The sequence below is a fragment of the Linepithema humile genome, chromosome 3, assembly GCF_040581485.1.
Source record: "Linepithema humile isolate Giens D197 chromosome 3, Lhum_UNIL_v1.0, whole genome shotgun sequence".
NCBI lineage: Eukaryota > Metazoa > Arthropoda > Insecta > Hymenoptera > Formicidae > Linepithema > Linepithema humile.
In genome coordinates, this window is record NC_090130.1 from 10,651,711 (window position 1) to 10,671,306 (window position 19,596).

Below are 19,596 nucleotides of genomic sequence, written 5' to 3' on the forward strand. Positions count from 1 at the left end.
AAAACGCAGCCCATATATGTAATACTACTATAGGTATGTTCCACTTGGCGATCGCAACGCTTGTGGAATCATTTTATCTTTGTTTTTCATCGAAAGTTAAAGAAAGATAGATAATGCTCGCGAGCGTTGCGATCACCAAGTGGAACTCAGCCTATGGGCTTGTTCGTTTTAGCTACACTGGAGCTGCTCTGGTTCTGTTCTACACAGGATAATACAGGACAGATAAATAGTTTGTCCTGTATTATCTTGTTTAAAGCAGACCCAGAGCTGCCCCAGTGCAGCTAAAACGAACAAGCCCTATATTGCTCGACTGTATTCCGAAATTCACTGCCAGTACTGCAAATCTATAGTTTACGTTACGTATATTATAGATACTGAAAAATGCACTAGGAGGGATTTTGCCCAATGACCTCGAGCCGAGAGAGAGAGTGGTCATGTTTATTCTGTCTCGCATGTTTATTTAAATGGAAAAATAATAATAATCTCCATGGGTGTTTACGATAATTCAAGTTCGAGTTAGTTTCACTAGGACCGAAAAATGAGATAGACATAACCATCTAGAACCTTTATGATTCATGACAACTCGACGCTGTCTTGTATTGCTTGAGTTAAATTCATTGAATTTGTTGAGTTTATTGAGCAAATTTTATTGTAATAGAAAAATGTCAACTGCAAATCAGTCTATGAAAGAAACAAATAATGTTGGTATGTATGTTGGTATACTTCTTTAATAAATTAATAATAATATAATTAATAATAATAATAAATGACATTTTTCTATTACAATAAAATTTGCTCAGGGTGTTTACGGGGTGTTTACGATAATTCAAGTTCGAGTTAGTTTCACTAGGACCGAAAAATGAGATAGACATAACCATCTAGAACCTTTATGATTTATGACAACTCGACGCTGTCTTGTATTGCTTGAGTTAAATTCATTGAATTTGTTGAGTTTATTGAGCAAATTTTATTGTAATAGAAAAATGTCAACTGCAAATCAGTCTATGAAAGAAACAAATAATGTTGGTATGTATGTTTTGGTATAACTTTTTAATAAATTAATAATAATATAATTAATAATAATAATAAATGACATTTTTCTATTACAATAAAATTTGCTCAATAAATTCAATGAATTTAACTCAAGCAGTACAAGACAGCGTCGAGTTGTCATGAATCATAAAGGTTCTAGATGGTTATGTCTATCTCATTTTTCGGCCCTAGTAAAACTAACTCGAACTTGAATTATCGTAAACACCCAATGTATACCATACTGGAACGAGCACGCCTTTGTTCTCGACCGGTCAGATGGAGATAGCTGTTCGGACCCGAATCTCTCTATCTAACCAACAGTTTTGGTCACGTGTTCACAGCTACTATTAGTCGAGAGTAGACGAGATAGAAAGAGAAATCCGGTACCGAGTCACTGCCTTGTCTGACCATTTTGTCGAATGGAGGGGGTAGCCTGTGCTCGTTCCAGTATGGTATATAGTTCAATGCTATCGGTTTTCTGTTTCACAAACAAGTTCGGCTGACTTTTTAACGGCGGTGCTCATTCCAGTATGTATAAAGTTCACTGCTTCCAGCTAACTTTTGGTTTGTTCTTTATAGCTGAACTGGCTGCACTAGTTCAGCTATAAAGAACAGACCTATTGGGCTTGTTCGTTTTAGCTACACTGGGGCTGCTCTGGGTCTGCTCTACACAGGATAATACAGGACAGATAAATAGTTTGTCCTGTATTATCTTGTTTAGAGCAGACCCAGAGCTGCCCCAGTGCAGCTAAAACGAACAAGCCCTTTATGTGGGTAGTTTAATGGATTCTCAACCAAAGACTCTGGAAATAGAAACCCTAGATTTCTAGGGTCTCTATTCTCAACGTGTGTGTATGCCGTGTATATAAACTGACAACTCAACAGTTTCTCTAACTGAACGCGCCCATTGACATGTTCAGTTCACTAGAGTGACACCGTTTTTGTAGATATGTTTTCTTTTATTTAATCATCAATTTTCATGATTTTTATAAATTCTCGAGATAAATGATGTAAAGGTTTGCGCGAATTTATCATATGAATTGCATAGTTAATCATCTCGCAAGTTATTTCGTTTTATACGTATAGTACTTATAAGTAGCTGTGATAACTTAGTCGTAAATAAACGCGTCATCTGCTACGTTCTCGATTGTCTGACAGTTTCTTTCGAAAGCTTTCGAGAGTAAAATTATGGCCGCGTTGCAAGAAAACTCGTATTAATTCGCATCAAGTGAGTATACTAAATTGATAGTTGTAATACCTACCTACTCCAAAGTTGAAATATTAAAAGATTTTTTTGTATTTCTTATGACAAGTATCATAATTTCTCTACCATTCTTCTGCAAAATTACACATATCTCGATACATATGTTTAGCTGTAATGCATGGAATCTGCCCCAGAATTGATAATTGTCAGATAATCCCAGTATTTGTAAAATTGTAAAAACTGGAATTTGATCAGTTAAGAAACAGTATAGCCATTGTATATATATAGTTATAGTATTATACAGATAGGTTGAAACAATAAAAATATACAATGCTTTTAGTAATGGTTGCTGCTGGAGCCACAGTTCTGATGGCAGCTAGTGAGGAGAATTTGTTGAATGAAACAGGAAATGGTATAACACACTTGGTAAACCAAAGTACTTGTTCCCAATATAATGAAATACGTTGTAAAAGAAATATCGAGTCATCAGTGAAAGGAGATGTAGCAACTTGCTCCTCCAATATCAGTAAGTAGTAAGAATTTAGATAGTATATGTCATATATTTTATTTTTAAAACGTGAAATTTTAAATGTATTTTTAATATCTTGTATCTATTATTTGTCAAAAAATCTTGAAAAAAGAAACAACAATATTGTTAACTTGTAATAATCTTTTTAATAATTATATTCTTATTTTAAATACTTATTTTTATGTGCTTAGTTTGGTATTTGAAATACGCATCAACGTATAAAATTTATTTCTATTACAGTAGAAAAGAAACATCGTAGTCTTATAGCAGAGAGGAATGGTAAAATATTATCTAAGGTACAGTCCAAAGAGAACTGTAAAAATTTAACATCTTGTAAAACTACTCCGATTCGTGAAACCAGAACTTCTAGATTGCGAGCTGCTTCCATAGTATCACCTAGTGGTAAGTGAATGTTTCAAATCTATTCATACATTCAGATTCTTTTTTTAAGCTACACTTTTCTTTCGGTATGCAGAAAGATAGTGTCACTGCTATATCATTTTTTTTTTTTTAGTCTATTTAATGATTAATTTAAAGTCTTCTACCTTTGCTGTTTTTATTTAAAATTTGTTGCACTATTTAAAACCATTTGCAGCCATTAATCAGATTAAGTGAATCATCTTTATAGAACACATGTTTCTGTATTGTTTCATATTATGTGACTGTCCTATATTGTCAGCAATATATAAAAGTGTACATACAAGTATACAAAAGTATACAAATTTTTAACTTTTCTTAAATATATTTACTTTATATATTCTTAAACTAGTGATACAATTTATTATGATTTCTGAATATAATCTGGATGAATATTTTATCTATGTTAATTATTTATTGTATAACTGATAGAGAGATATTTGGAAATCTGATTTTTTTTTCTGGAAAAACTTTGTAGTCTGTAAAATTCCTTTATTGACATATAGTTTCATTGAATCATTATATAGCACATTCGTCACAATGTCATGTACAATGTCATTTAATCAATACGTGTTTTAATAAAAAATATATTGAAGCATACAAATTAATTATTTTCTTATATGAACAGATGTAACATTATCATCCAAAAGATTACTTGGATCAGAAGTTCCTGGAACTCAGAGGCACAGTTTATTCGCTAAGCAGGTATGTATTTGCAGCTCTTATTTCATAATTATAATTATCAAATAATAATATCTATTAATATATCTTGGCACTTTGAGATAATTTTTCTTTGCAAAATTAGAATCAAATTAATTAATCGACCTTTTACAACGATGAAAAAATATTGCTTGTTTACAGTACAGCAAAACGTTACACTAAGAGCATTATTCTTTTCTATATATTTCTACGAATTATTGTAAATTGACTAAAAAACTATTAAACTTTGTTTAGTGACTCATTGATGAGTCATTGCAGTATCTATATACACTAGCAATTTTCAGTTAGTCACTTACAGTTTTATATTTAGTGAATGAGATCATTTAGTATTACATAAACTTTATACTTTTTTAAATTAAAATGTTTAGAAATTAATTTCTAGACTGACAATAAATTATGTGTCATGTGATAATAATATATAGTGTATATATATATATCTAATTATTTTTTATTTATTCTAAAATGACTTTAACAATGCTTTAACAAAATAATTGACAAGTTATGTAGCTTTACAAGTATATCTTGTATGTATGTTATGTGTGTGCACGCACAAAAAAGGAGAGCGGGAGAGGGAAAAGTATGCAATATATATATAAACATAATGTATGTGTATCTGTGTACAGAAAAATTCCACATCTTTAGACGGTGGCATTATGAATTCTGTGAAGGAGAGAGATAAAAACTATAAACGCAAGTCTTACTTAAATAGATCGCGTCATGTGGAAGCAACGCCTACTGATCATTTAAGTGAAGGTAGGGAATTTATCAATGGAGTGCAAACGAGATTAATCGATATAAAATTGTAATTGCAGGAGAAACTATTTTTTGAGGCATAAAATTTTAAAGATCCAAATATTTGGCATTTTCTTGTATTCTTTTTATTTCAATATATTTATCAGTTTGTGCTCTAGCTGTATTATTGTAAAGAAAATTTTTATATGCAATATTTAATGTCACAATCGCGCTCTTGATACGTTAATAAGCGAGTTGCAAGTAAAATATTGAAAGATAGTTTTGTACTAAACGCACTTTCCTCAATGTTTTGATATAATTTTTAGCCGAGTCAAGTGAGAGGCGTTCTAGGAGACAATCCTTTAAACAAGATCCGGTAACTGAAATGGTATCCAGTCCTGCTGACTCCTGTGATAATCGGCAAGCCGCGAGTCCACGTAGGAAGTACACTAATTCGAAAGTGACTCTCTCTAAAACTTGCCCGTCATCTTCTGTCGCGACCACAAAGCGCTCGATTGCACGACAACAACCTAGGTATATATATACATAATAAAGATATACGCTAGCGAGAATAGATAAGTCTGTCGTTTAAATGAAGATTGTTAAAACTGACTTTTGTTCTCCAGCAGCGATGTAGGCGACTCGGAGATTTCACGAAGAGTGGACGTGCTAACGGCGCTAACGCGAGCCACGATAGAACGTGTGGAAAGACTCGCATCTACAACAATGAGCTGCACAAATAACTCGCCTGAGAACGTGCATAGTGTCGCTGAGAAGACGCCAGTGTCGCCAAAAAAGTCGACAGTTTCGAGACACGCGCCAGTTTCAATCCTAAAGCATAAAGCGATCGACGGCGAAGAAGGCGATCGGCAAGCGTCGTCGAGTGGTTCTTCTCACACCCCGTCGCCAGTAACGTTCTCGCCTTCCGTCACAGAACCAATTTCCCGCAAGAAACACGGTATTTTGAAGAAGCGCAGCAGTTTAGATGAAAACGAAATATTGCGTCGTCGCAGCTGCTCTCCCGACGTTTCCTTCGCCGACAATATCTATTCAGAATTTCGGCCAATCCTGAAGAATCAGAGGCGATCATCGCTGGACGAGATTGTCAAGAGAGATCAGAGCCCTGATCAGCAGCTTGCCTCTATATTGAAACGCAAATCGTCCAGAGAAGACGACAGAGAGTTTCATCGGTCGGCATTGGGATCGCCGGAGCCGCAGAGTATCCTGAAGCGAAAACTCGCCAATAGCGTGCGCGTCAACAGCGGGAATCATCACGCAACCAATCATCATGTAACATCGGACGCTGCGAGCGCGAATGCGAGTGAAAGCACGATCGCGTGTACAAGCACGAGTCTCATTTCCGACGGTCTCGAAGGGTCCGAAGTTCGTCCGATATTGAAAAAGAAATACGGCAGGGAGGAATTCATCGGGGGTGACGTCTTGTCGCTCGAGCCTCGGCCTATACTGAAGAAAAAGTCGAGTACCGAATCTGACGAACACGAGCATGATAGACCGAAGAAGACGATCCTCAAGTCCTCGCGGAAGAATTCGTACGAAGAAGGCGGTTACGAGGCGGAGTCGATTTCACCGCGAAAGCTGTCGGCGCTGAAGAACAGGACGACCGAAGTCGAGAGTGTACGACCTATACTGAAGCAAACTGGCGGCGGCGGCGGCGGCGGCGGCGGCAATCGCTACCACGAAGACGCGCGCGATCAGGCGGCGGACTCGTTTTTGCGAAAGAGAGCTCAGTCCGTGGGTCATGTGCGATCCGCTAACAGCGATGACTGCGCGGAATCGATTCGTGTGCTGGCGAAACGAAGATCTCTCGAATCCAGCTCGCCGATCGATGTGTCGCGTACCTCGACGATTCCACGTCGTTGTCTCACGACCGACCGACCCAGTGAGATCTCCTACATGACGGATAGGTATCTATGTTTACCAGTTTATAGATTAGTATGAGAGAATAATAGTTGTTAAAACCCGAGTTGAGTTACGATCGCGTGCACATTAATGACGTTTGCATTATTTGAGAGTTTTAACAATATAAACATAACTAGATATAAAAGCGAATATGTTAAAGATTTTTTATTAAATTGTTTTGGAATTTATATGTTTATGAACAAATTGTATTCTTAGGCACCGCGGCACAAAGATCTGAATCATAGTGATTCAGTATAATCAGCGCACAAGTTTTATTTGTTTCTCAGAATAACTCGTCATTAATGATTCTCCCAGGCTCATATTGACCTGTTCAGACTTGTAGAAAGGATATTTCTTTTAGTTGAACGTTAAATATAATTCTTAAGGGCGCGTAATAACAATTTTATTGAATTTTTCTTATATATGGAGAGGAGTTTTTAACTTTTCCTATTTGAATGTAAAATTCCTATTTGCACAATTTTTATTCTTTGCACTTCCATCAAAGAATGCAATCAATTGCGACTCTTTTATGTGAAGAAAATTTTGTTGTAATGCACGACGTTTGATTTGAAGCTTGATTAATCTTTTGCAGTTTCTACAGTGATACGCGAATTTAGTGAGGCTTTGATTTCGTGCCAAGTTTAATTATAGATCATCTAGTGCTTCTCAAAAGCGCCAAAAATTGGAGACAGTTGTATGCGACGCATTTGTGAATAAACGGAGCTGTCACAGTGTTGTCTCGGCTTTAAAAGAAATCAAACGAATTAATTATTCATGTAAATTGTTAGTATTAGCACATGTATCACAATATGTATCTTTTTCAGTTCCGGTGTGATTAAAGAAAGTGAGCTGTTGTGCGAAGAATTCAGTAAAACTGAAGCGAATGACACGAGCGCTATGGAAGAGAAGAATAAAGCAGACTCGCGTGCACACTTGGCGAAGATCGGCGCCGACGGCGCAAACGACTGCGACGCGATGGGAACTCTCGGTCAGGCGACCGACAGGAAGGAGACTGTGGAAGACGCGCAGAGAGATTACGAGGATTACACCACCGTTCGTCGCAGCAACAGCGTGTCGAAAATGACACAATATTTCAAGACTCTGCAAGAGAAGGTGAACACTGCCGCTGCGGAAAACTGCTCTCAGCATTTAGTCACGCAAAGATTGTCGTACGGCATGCAACGTTATCGCGAACGTAAAGTGCAATGCAGCGAAAGATTCAACACTCAGCCGGTAACTTTCCAAGAAGTGCGCGAAGCGGTCCTACAAAATCAGCGCAATGCTGCATTGAGCGTTGCGGGAACGCCCGACGACGAACCGGAGCCGTCCAAGCTGAGTTTGGCCGAACGCGTGCGACTCTTCGACCAAAAGATCGCGACCACGGACACTGCCGCAATGAATGTCGCGTATCCGGAGAAGCTCACTCAGAAGAGACGACCGTCCACTCGTTACAAAACACAGCCTGTAACATCCAAGGAGGTTGAGGTCGCGTCCCGATTGTCATCGCTCAACGCGAATCATCAAACTCAAACCTCAAATGTTGAAGGCAAGTATCACAACGGCGGATTTATATAATTTATATTTGTGCCGCTCGTGAAACGTTGACGCACATATATCGATGACTATTAAACAACATGTTTGTTTTTCTTTCAGGGTGCTCGAACGAAAGCCAGAAAGCGTTTACAACGTCGCTTACGTCGTCGCTTACAATAATGTCCCAGCACGATTTACCGAAAAGTATTTTAAAGTCATCCACTGGTTATATGCAGAATCTGTCGTGTGCCAAAAATTTCGAACCGTCGGGTACAAAGTTGGTGAAGTCTATGCTGAAGAGAGAGTGCGAAGACTCGGAGCAATCGGCGGCGACCTTGCCGAGTTGCGACGTGTACCCGCGTTCTATTCTCAAGAGTAATCCTTGCTTCAAGTCCGGTCAGACTGTAAATGTCGTTGACGTAGCTGCATCAAAAAGCGAGAGGGGCGCGTGTGGTAACGAGAAGCAAAACTTGAGCAGCGAAATCGTCAAGTTTTGCGAGAAATTAAATAGTTCCAATGGAATGACCAATATCACACAACATAATTTACAACTTTACTCTCGCGACGATACGTGTACGATTGCGTTCAAGGACGCCCAGGAAAACGAAGCTACAGTGCCTTCCCATAAAACTGCAATATTTTGGAACGAAGAAATCCCTTCGGATCGGACCAAGTGCAAGATTGACACAATTTCGAGTAGCGTAGCGAGAAAAAACAGCGATAAGTGCCGTGATAATGCGTTGGCGGCCAAGCCGAATCGGCCATTAGATGGCAGTGGCAACAATAATGACGACGAAGATAAGTACTGTAACAATGGGAGCGACGACCAAGGAAAAGATGGCGACGAGGGGGGAAAGAAGGAGACGGCGAAGCAGGACGACGATGATGATAATGAGCGTGCATCGTCGTCCCTCGCCGATCGCCAGGTGCAGCGCGCTGTTACGAATGAGAAGCGCGTCGCGCAACATGGTTTGCCTTCACCGGAACGATGTCGCAGCGCGACGCAAGTGATAGCGTCGATAGAGACGAGCGACACGCCGAGTGTAAGTATCGCCGATCGGCTGGCCGCGCTACGTCACAACGGTAGCACGAACTGGAAACAACGCATGGCCGGCGGCCGAACTGAGGAATCGTGCGGCGCGTCGTCGTTGAAGGATTTAAAAGAGAACACGACGACGATTAAGTCGAACGTGCTGGCCGACTGTATTGGTAAACTAGAGTCCGCTATGGAAGGCTGGAAGACTAGAGTCGTGACGCCGGACGCGATCAACTTCACCGTCGCTGGAAAAATGAAAGTAACTCAATCGAAAGACGTTGATACGCCGTTTCTCTCGAAAGCCACGGCGAATGTTCCGAGCCAGAAGAAACAAGCATCGCGCTCGCAATGGTTGAAAACGAGGAAAGGTAAAGACAAAGTTTTCCGAGCGAAATAAAACTTTCTCTGTAAAAGAGAACTGCATTTAGAAAACTTGTCAAAGGTTTAGCTTTCGGCTGGAGGAGGTCTGACGAATTTCGACCGGCCGGAAGATCGATCTCAAAGATTTAGATCATCTTTCAGACGTGTTCCTGTTTAAATAATTGTATTGCCTAGGCAGTATTCGACTGTTTCTCTAGCAAGAGGTTCAATTAATAAGAGATTTCAATTTACTTCCCGCTTTGTAATAAGACGTAAGCAATTGTTAACCATCAAGCATCTTTTCAGTATGTAACGACGGCGCAGTATCGACTCCTACTAGTCCGTGCAAAGATTGGTCTTCTGCCACGCGTACGAGCTTCTCGGAACCCGTGAGCGACGATAGCGGTTAGTACGCGATTTCAGTTAAAAAAATTCTTCAAAATCACGTCTTGTGTATGCTTATTGCATTTTACGTCGACGACTCGCGCTGTCCCGAAGGATACCGACAGAGTTATATACGAAAGTTGTCGCAAATTGCAACATTATATTCCAATAATCATTGCAACTGCGCTGTGTAAATCTTCTGGGACAGCTCGTGTAAGCTCGCGTTCCAAACTAAACAGCTAGATTAAGGATAAATGCGCAATTTTCCTCTATAATCAAAACGCGCCAAGAATTTGTATTTAATGAAATTAGTTTATTGTAATTTATAGGTGAAGAATGTAAAACGGAGCATGTCTTGTCGCCGACTGTTTCAGTACCTAAAATGGACGACGAAACGTTCACCTCTTTCTTTAGCGGTGTGTCGCTGGAAAAGTGCGGGACCGAGTGTCTCGATTTAGATGAGAATGCCTTCAATATAGTTGCACCACACTCTGAATTGTAAATTTCCGCTTTTACCATTATCCGTAAAAATGAGCAAAGAATTATAATAATGAATCTCTTATTAGAGATATGAAAGGAAAAAGAGCACAAAACAGAAGAGAGCAAGAAAAAGTTGATTGAAAGAACTGTTTAAAAGAACTGTTTAAAAGAACTGTTAGTATGTGTATGCAAATATAGCTACAGCGCGAATTATTTTCTTCACAGATTAGTGCAAAAGCGGAACATACGAATGCAACGTCGACGAGCAACCTCTAAAAATCCTCTCAAAGTTCTCGCGGCACGCACTGATTTGAGGTCAGAATATACCGAAATTCATACGGATGTGGCTGCGAGAATGCTCAACAGCTTGAGTGTAAAGAGTGGGTATATACATTTTCACGCCACGTCGTATCAATTGTATCAATTGTATTAATTGTGACGCAGATTTTACACGTTCTGAGTTAGATGAATAAAGATTGAAATTTTCGACCGATCTTCTAGTCACCAAGAGCTCGTCTTTCACCGTCGAGGCTCTTGCCGGTTTGGCTTCTACTGAAGATTTTAGCACAGTGACTTTGAGAAATGTAACGGAAATCGGCATATCAACAAACAAATTGCAGCCGTATAAAGACGTAATGCTGATATTGATTAAAGGAAGACGCCACGTTCAAGCCAGACTGGTCGAGCCTGTCGCCGAGAGTATCAATAGCGGTGATAATTACATATTGGTGACGAAATCTGAGGTACATATATGTAGTATAACACGCGCGCTGCTCTCTCATCTTTTCAACAACGAAGCAGCGATAAATATCACGTATTGATGATAATATCGAATAACGATACAAATGAAATCAGATTAGGCTCGAATCGAATATACACTACGCGTCAAAATTAAGGGATAGAAAATTTCGGGTTGATTTTTGGGTGTTTTTTGAGCGGCTGTATCTCTGCGAAAAATGGACGAAAAAAATATTTAAAAAAAGCGTTTTGAAGCTTGAATCTTCGAAGAAAACTCCCGTATCATCATTTTTAACTGAGTTATCCTCTATTGAACGGACCAATCCGGAAATGAAAAAAACTTCCCCAAATTGGGCAACGTGCATAGACCAGAAAAATTTTTTTTGTCAAAAATCGATTCCACGACGTTAAAGCTCACACAATTCTCAATAATTTGCTTTTTTAGTGAATGCTGTGCGATTTTTTTTGACCGAGTACTGCCGTTAGGCGCTCATGCATGTTTATGCACCGCCGTATCGCTGCTTACGGTATCCGCTGCCAAACTTGGTGAAATGCTCGCGCCAACTGCCGTGTTATTGTATTGAAAATTATATTTTGTGAAATTAGACTTATTATCGTGGAAATAACCAAGCAAGGATCAATGATCAGATGGAAAATGTTTCGAATTTTTGCGTTATTGGCATTTTTGGGGCGAAATAAAAGATTTTTAGTTATTTTTGTACGTTAACGTAACTTACGAGCTTCAGAACACTAGGAAAGAAAAATCCAGCGCTCTCGGGATTTTGCGTGGTTACTGGGCATACCTTTAACTAAAAAAAAACGTGGACACTAAGGGGTTTCAATCATTTTTCACGAAGTGCCGCTCAGGTGAATGAAAAAAGAGAAAAACACCATTTTTAACACGTTTTTACAATCGATATAAATAAAAAAAATGTCAGATCGAAATTCTGAAGAGAGCGTCTTATAGGGAGACTTTGAACTTTCCAAAAAGCTCATGGTGAATGTCGTACGACAATTTGTTCCGGAGCTACGGATGTTTAAAGTTGAAGGTACCAATTTTGCTTTAACCGCCAATAACTCGGTCAAAAAAAATCGCACAGCATTCACTAAAAAAGCAAATTGTTGAGAATTGTATGAGCTTTAACGTCGTCGAATCGATTTTTGACAAAAAAAATTTTTCTGGTCCATGCACGTTGTTCAATTTGGGGAAATTTTTTTCATTTCCGGATTGGTCCGTTCAATAGAGGATAACTCAGTTAAAAATGATGATACGGGAGTTTTCTTCGAAGATTCAAGCTTCAAAATGTTTTTTTAAAATATTTTTTTCGTCCATTTTTCGCGAAGATACAACCGCTCAAAAAACACCCAAAAATCGATCCAAAATTTTCTATCCCTTAATTTTGACGCGTAGTTTATATATACTTGTATACTCTTCACTCTTCTTCTTTACTGATGAAACTCAACAAATTACAGGTTTTTAATTATGTCGGGAAATACAGCAATGTTATTGAGAAAACCCGTGCCGCCGAGATCGCATTAAGTATTCAACAGCAAAAAGATCTAGGTTGTCAAGCTACTCAAGTTATCACTATAAATGAAGACAAACTCATTTGTACGAGGAATCAAGTTGAAAAGTTTTGGCATTATCTTGGTGTGCGCGATGGTGGAAGATTAAATGGTATCTTTTCACCAGTTTTTCTTTATAACATTCAATACGTTTTTATTGCTTGTTAATGATGCATTACTGATACAGTTACCGAGGCTGGCAATCCCGATGAGGATGAGTTGTATGAATCCGCTATTATCGATACAAATATGGTGTATGAATTGAAGAACGAACAATTGGTGCCTCGCGAAAAGTTATGGGGCACGCTTCCCAAAATAGAAATGCTCGATAAAAACAAGGTAATTTATTATTTGCAAAATCAGGATTCCATTTGTTATACTGAGTTAAGTTATATATATAATTTTTTTTCTTGATTAATAATTCAAAAATTTAATTGCGTACAAAGTTTCCAGAACATGTTTCGGGCACGTCTGAACGAGAAATTTGTTGGTGATCCTATCTTTATCTCTCTTTTTCTAAAGCTAGAATTTTTCAAATTTGCGCGTTTTTGATAACGTGCGTAAAAGAGTAAATTTTTTTTAACAAGATGATTATTTCTTGTGTTTTCGACAGTCGTGGTCGAAAAATTTAACGAGTTTTTGTTCTCCAACCCTGTTTCGGAAACTGTTTTTTTTTTTTATACAAACTGACTTAAGTTTATTGAAAAATTCTGAAAAGTTTCCTAAAAGAACAGTTACGTCATATATACATTTTTCTGTTTTTCTCAAAGATTCTAGTATTCGATTTTGGCACCGAGATGTACATTTGGAACGGTAAAGGAGTCTCGGCAGAGAAGAAGAGGCTTGCCACGCAACTTGCTACAGAGATGTGGAATAATGGATATGATTATAGCGAGTGTGTCGCTTGTCCGATTGACGCGGCCCGCGTGATCGGTAATCGAAGCAACGCGGCTCCGCTCACAAAATCCGCCAAAAGCAGGCCCGAATGGTGTCTGCTCGCCAAGTTAACTCAACACGTCGAAACGATACTTTTCCGGGAGAAGTTTCTCGACTGGCCTAATATTGTTGCGAATGTGAAAGCACGAGGCCGGAAGGATAGCGCGCGACAAATGGACGGCGCTACAACGGTGCATTTGGATGATAGCGATGATATGTGGTTACCGAACACCACTCCGGTCGATCTGGTTTTAGAAGGTTGTCATTTGGGTAGAGGCATTGGTTGCTATGATAATGAGGTAATTTGATGCTTTTTTATTAGTTGAGTGCAATATTTCTTTCTTTCTTACCTTGCCAAATGTGAAAACACAAGGTATATACAGGGTGTTCGGAAAGTGCCAGGACCCCTTAACCCATTAAGGACTAAACGGACGTTTTTTCGTGGCTTTTTTCAGCGGCTGTTTTTTCTACTAAACCGGTCCGGAAAAAATTCTAAACAATTATTTCTGACGTAAAATTTATTGAACTTTCAGAATTTGCCTTCAAAATTTTTCCAAAATGCGACCCGAAAAAGTTATGTTTGTTTATTTTTAAAAAATCTCGATTTTTTTCAATCCAACATTTTTTTTAATCGATATTTTTGCATTGAAATCGGATGAGGATATCTCTCGAAAGTGAAAATCTTGCGTTCATGGACCCTAAGCTTCAAAATGTATGGGTGAGTATTTTGAAATTAAAGATGGCGACGTCCAATATGGTGGTCCAAAGCCATTATGTTACGCTTTTTTTGATTATTCCGAGCACAACAATTTCTTTTGATGAATTCCCAATGAAAATGGGTCTACTGAGGTTTTTTGGGTCGCTGATTACAAATCTTTTATCAGATTTCCTGAATTCAAGATGGCGGACGAAAATTCTCAAAATTGTTCAATTTTTATAAAAATTTGTATATAAGGGATTTTTGGATCGCTGATTATAAATCTGTTATCAGATTTCCCGAATTCAAGACGGCGGACGAAAATTCTCAAAATGGTTCAATTTTTATACAAATTTGTATATAGGGGTTTTTTGGGTCGCTGATTATGAATCTGTTATCAGATTTTCCGAATTTAAAATGGCGGATCCAACATGGCGGACGAAAATTCTCAAAATTTTTATTCCGTCCGCCATCTTGAATTCGGGAAATCTGATAACAGATTCATAATCAGCGACCCAAAAAACCCTTATATACAAATTTGTATAAAAATTGAACCATTTTGAGAATTTTTGTCCGCTATCTTGAATTCGGGAAATCTGATAACAGATTCGTAATCAGCGATCCAAAACACACCTATATACAAATTTTTATAAAAATAGAACAATTTTGAGAATTTTTGTCCGCCATGTTGGATCCGCCATCTTAAATTCAGGAAATCTGTTGAGATTTGTAATCAGCGACCCAAAAAACCTTAGTAGACCCATTTTCATTGGGAATTCATCAAAAGAAATTGTTGTGCTCGGAATAATCGAAAAAAGCATAACATTAATGGCTTTGGACCGCCATATTAGACGTCGCCATCTTTAATTTCAAAATACTTACCCATACATTTTGAAGCTTAGGGTCCATGGACGCAAGATTTTCACTTCCCAGAGATATCCTCATCCGATTTCGATGCGAAAATATCGATTAAAAAAAAGTGTAAATGTGTAAAAAAAGAGTAAAAAATCGGGTTTTTTTTTTAAATAAACAAACATAACTTTTTCGGATCGTATTTTGGAAAAATTCTGAAGACAGATTCTGAAAGTTCAATAAATTTTACATCAGAAATGATTGTTTTAGAACTTTTTGGACCGGTTTAGTAGAAAAAACAGCCGCTGAAAAAAGCCACGAAAAAACGTCCGTTTGGTCCTTAATGGGTTAATATTTCGGAAACTAAGCATTTTCGAAAAAAATGTTTTATACAAAAGTTGTAGGGTTTTAAATGGCACATTAGATAGAAAAATCAGTGTGACCTTGGCTAGCGCTATTAAGGTCACGTAAAAATCACTTTGAAATTTTCAAATAAAAATCCCTATTTTTTATTGCATTTTCCTGTAGTCGATCTCGAGGGCTTTTCAAAACACTGTAATGAAGTTATTTTTCGTTAAAAACTTTTCGAGTTATGAGACTTGAAAGTTATGGTAGAGTAAGAGAGAAAGAGAATGATATAATATTTCTGTCTAATGCACCACTTAAAACCCTACAACTTTTATCTGAAACATTTTTCTGAAAAAACTTCTCCTTTTCGAGATATTTGCGTGTATTGAATAAAATGGTCTACCCTGTATATTAATTTTGAAACTATATTAATCAGAATATCGCGATAAATTAGCGCCTTTTATAATCGACTGAAACTAATCAGTGATTTCATTCGATTCTAGTTAAGGAAAGAATATGTCATCGCTACGACATGCGTGATGGTGTGGTACATTGATGAATTCTCGCATACGCGTTTAGATGGCTCGTCCATTGGCCAATTCTATTCTGGTGACAGCTATATCGTTCAGTGGACGTATTCCGTCACGATTACCGGTGAGCCTCTTATTGAGTTGTTCTGCAACGTATATACGTATATATGTTACAATATAATTTCGGTTTTATTTTGTCTCTTGTGACCGTAGGCCGAGAATTGAGTGGTCTGCCGTCTAAACACTCGGCAAAGGGTCGCGACAGGTCTGTATATTTTATTTGGCAAGGCCGGCACGCGTCCTTGAATGAACGGGGTGCCGCAGCGTTGCTAACGGTTGAATTGGACAGTGATCAAAGGGTACCTCAGGTAAGGAGATAAGACGCAATCAGCGTCTGCCATTAAAAATTTCAAAGTGAAATATTGTGACAAGAGAATGAGAAGAAAAACGCCCGACACTACGTACGTTTGCAGGTTCGCATTGTCCAAGGACACGAACCGGCTGTATTCTTAAATTTATTCTGCGGAAGGATGGTGGTGCACACTGGTAAGAAATCTGAGAAGAAAGTCGAGAAACGATGGAGATTCTACATTTGTCGAGGTACCTTGGAGTCTGAGGTATTTTTGATCGAGATCCCTTGCAGCACTCGACAATTGAGAAGTAGAGGTTCCTTTCTGCTGCTGGATACCAAAAATGCGAAAATATACATCTGGCATGGGAACCACTCGTTGCGCCACATCAGAGAGGTATATTGTCTACAATCATATTCTGTGTTTTAATGTAATTAATACGCACACTACAATAATTTAATTAATATACGCATACAATCAAAGTTCAAAATTGCGGCATTAGTTCTCATATCTAATTTTGTGGTTCGATATTTTTTAAAAGCTACAATTTTTTAATTTAAAATATTGATTTACAAGTTTAATCTCTTATGTCTATATATTTTTATATTCCGCTCTTTATTCTTCTATTTCTTTCTCTTTTTAATTAGTTGCTTTCTGTGTTTTTTTTTTTTTTTTTTTTGTCTTTTTCTCTCTTTATACGCTCTCCTATTCTGTCTATATCACCTTGTTTCTATCTTTGGTATTTCTCTTATTTTCTTCATTATTTCTTTTATAGAATGCAATCAAAGCTGCAAACAAGTTGAAAGAGAATCGACCCGAAGAAGCTGGATTGTCGAAAGAAAATGAAGTACAAATATATGAAATTCAAGAGGGTTCGGAACCTGAAGAATTTAATAACGGTGAGTAAATTTTAGTGAACTAATATTTCACAATTTATACGCTTAATATATGGCTCTCTTGATTTTGGCTTGCCCTTTAAACAGCCTTAGAGAAAACCTAAAATTAAATTTACCATTACTTGATGTGGGACAAATTTCTTTTCAGCATTAGGTGGCGTGAATAAAAAGTTATACTGGTCGCTGGAAACAACTGAAATACAAGATCATACTCCAAGGCTTTATCATTTATCGAGCATCTTTCAAAAATTCCGCGCAACGGAAATACTTTGTCTCCATCGTGCGGACCTCACGACGCCATTCCCTTTCCTGCAGGATGACTTGTATCAAGCGAGCCAACCAGGTATCGCATCTTTGAAAGCACATCAGAAGATAACTCGAAAAAGCGTGTGAAATCGAAAACTTTGAGAACAATGTTTGCAAAGTTCTATTTTATTTTGTTTAACGCGAAACGTGATTGTTAATAAAATTGTGTCTGATTTTAAATACTTAAACTTTCAATCTTGATTTTGGACATCTTTAAATTTCTCAACAGTTTATGGTAACTTCAGTTTAGTTTACCACTAGCTCTAGTTTTATAACATTTAACACAGAAATGTTCCTATCAATAGTTTTATCATTGAAAACTTTTATAAGCTTTTCCATCGAATGCTGCAACTTTCAGCTTTATTTTTATTGGACGACAAGAACGTGATTTGGATTTGGCAAGGATGGTGGCCCGATAGTGAAACGGAAGATCAGTCCGGAACCAAAACTGTTCGGTGGCAGGCTGAGAGGAGAGCAGCGATGACGATAGCGATAAGATATTGGCGAAAAACTCGGAGCACACAAACAACGAATTTTCCAATCTACTTAGTATGGGCCGGTTTGGAGCCATTGCAATTTATAAATCTCTTTCCCGAATGGACGTATCGGGATGATGTCGCCGAGTTAAACATGGAGGTATGTTTAAAAATACACATTTCGTATTTTTCTGTTTATCACTTTTTTTTTGCACTTATATTAAACATATTGTCAGGATGGCCGAAATCCAGGAGAAGTGTTAACCGCGGAAAATGAACTGGCTCGCCTGACGCAAAGCACATATCCTCCTGCCCAGCTGTTACAAAGACCTTTACCCGACGGAGTTGATCCAACTCGCCTGGAACTGTATTTATCCCAACAACACTTTCAAGTTAGTATCGTGTGCTGATCAGTAGTGCTTAAATACTAATAGTTTTGCCCATATATTGTCCCATGATTATATTTTTCTATCCGAAATATTGCCATTAAACATGTTAAATTAATAAAAATATTAATAAAGTTGTATAAAAATGGATGTCAACAAAAGATACGTAAGATGATATATTCTGCGATTTGACAGGAGCTGTTTGGAATGAGCAAGGAAGAATTTCAACAGCTTCCAGTTTGGAAACAAGTAAATCTGAAGAAAGAAATGGGACTGTTTTGATGTATTGCTTCCATTGTCTACGCTACGATCAGCAGCTATCCTTGCAAAACATTCGTGGTTTCGTAAACTGTTTCATCATGTCTATCACTTGAGAACTAGAAGGTCTCAATTTAAAAAAGTATTTTTGCCGAAACTTGTGTATAGAAAACGAAACATTTTGAAAAATATTTCGAAAGCGAATATGTTATCGATAATATAAAATATAATAATTAAGTCGAAGATTAAGAACCTACGCGATCGGAAATAACGTTGTCAGCACTATCTGCATTATAATGCATATGTATAATGGTATATAGTAGGCATATTGGACACAGATTATATATTTTTAATACCTATTACATGCGAATCAGCTTGTGAACATTTTCTTTATATTTGTATGTTCTTTATATTTGCGAATGAATGCTATGCTGTTCCGCCTTAATCCTTCATATGTAATATCTGTGTAAGATTTCTATAATTTATAACATGTTCTGCATTTTTAAATAGTATTTCACAAAAAAATAACGTGTTGTATGACTTCTTTTTCTTGTCCTTACAAAAAATGGATTATTTGAAACAAAAATGAAAAAAGAAAAAATATAAAAAAATAAGAAAATATTTAAAAATAAAAAAATTGCAGATATTTCGAATACATCAAAGGATAATAAAGTAAGGAAAATCAATTTCAAAAAATACAATTATTATTTATTCGTTTATATTATTTAACGTAAATTATTCATTTTTTTCTAGAAATATAGCTCTTGCTTCTATATAAATATTTACAGAATAATCCTAAAAGCTTTGCATTTCCCTGTATTTTTATTTATACAATAATCACACGTGTGCAAAAAGAAAAGATTATGTATAAAATGAATATGTTCTTGTTACAAGGACCTTAAGCTGGAAG

The 19,596-nt window shown here is 37.3% G+C and overlaps 1 protein-coding gene across 2 annotated transcripts; it reads left to right on the forward strand.

Annotated features, from left to right (window-relative positions):
• The first annotated feature begins 1,916 nt into the window (after positions 1-1,916).
• LOC105674697 (supervillin-like) lies at positions 1,917-19,214 on the forward strand. 2 transcript variants are annotated; one of them, XM_012371204.2, is made up of 24 exons: positions 1,917-2,260; positions 2,577-2,762; positions 3,006-3,167; positions 3,811-3,887; positions 4,526-4,655; positions 4,961-5,168; positions 5,261-6,559; positions 7,379-8,100; positions 8,208-9,491; positions 9,790-9,888; positions 10,197-10,365; positions 10,573-10,727; positions 10,849-11,090; positions 12,559-12,763; positions 12,839-12,990; positions 13,422-13,886; positions 15,988-16,138; positions 16,228-16,382; positions 16,488-16,760; positions 17,140-17,263; positions 17,409-17,603; positions 17,925-18,202; positions 18,279-18,434; positions 18,624-19,214. In XM_012371204.2, exons 2-24 carry the CDS (start codon positions 2,579-2,581, stop codon positions 18,708-18,710), a joined length of 6,972 nt encoding a protein of 2,323 aa, XP_012226627.2. In that variant the 5' UTR covers positions 1,917-2,260; positions 2,577-2,578; the 3' UTR covers positions 18,711-19,214. The 2 variants fall into 2 exon arrangements, with proteins under 2 accessions (XP_012226627.2, XP_067207104.1); XM_067351003.1 differs by having other exon boundaries at positions 5,264-6,559.
• Positions 19,215-19,596: the final 382 nt, after the last annotated feature.

What these genes read in the sequence shown, in the direction of transcription:
- LOC105674697 (XM_012371204.2), top strand. Translation starts at nt 2,579, where the DNA reads ATGGTTGCTGCTGGAGCCACAGTTCTGATGGCAGCTAGTGAGGAGAAT. An exon ending in TCAAACCTCAAATGTTGAAG is followed by an intron (nt 8,101 to 8,207) that starts GCAAGTATCACA and finishes TTTTTCTTTCAG; the next exon opens with GGTGCTCGAACGAAAGCCAG. An exon ending in TATTGGTGACGAAATCTGAG is followed by an intron (nt 11,091 to 12,558) that starts GTACATATATGT and finishes AACAAATTACAG; the next exon opens with GTTTTTAATTATGTCGGGAA.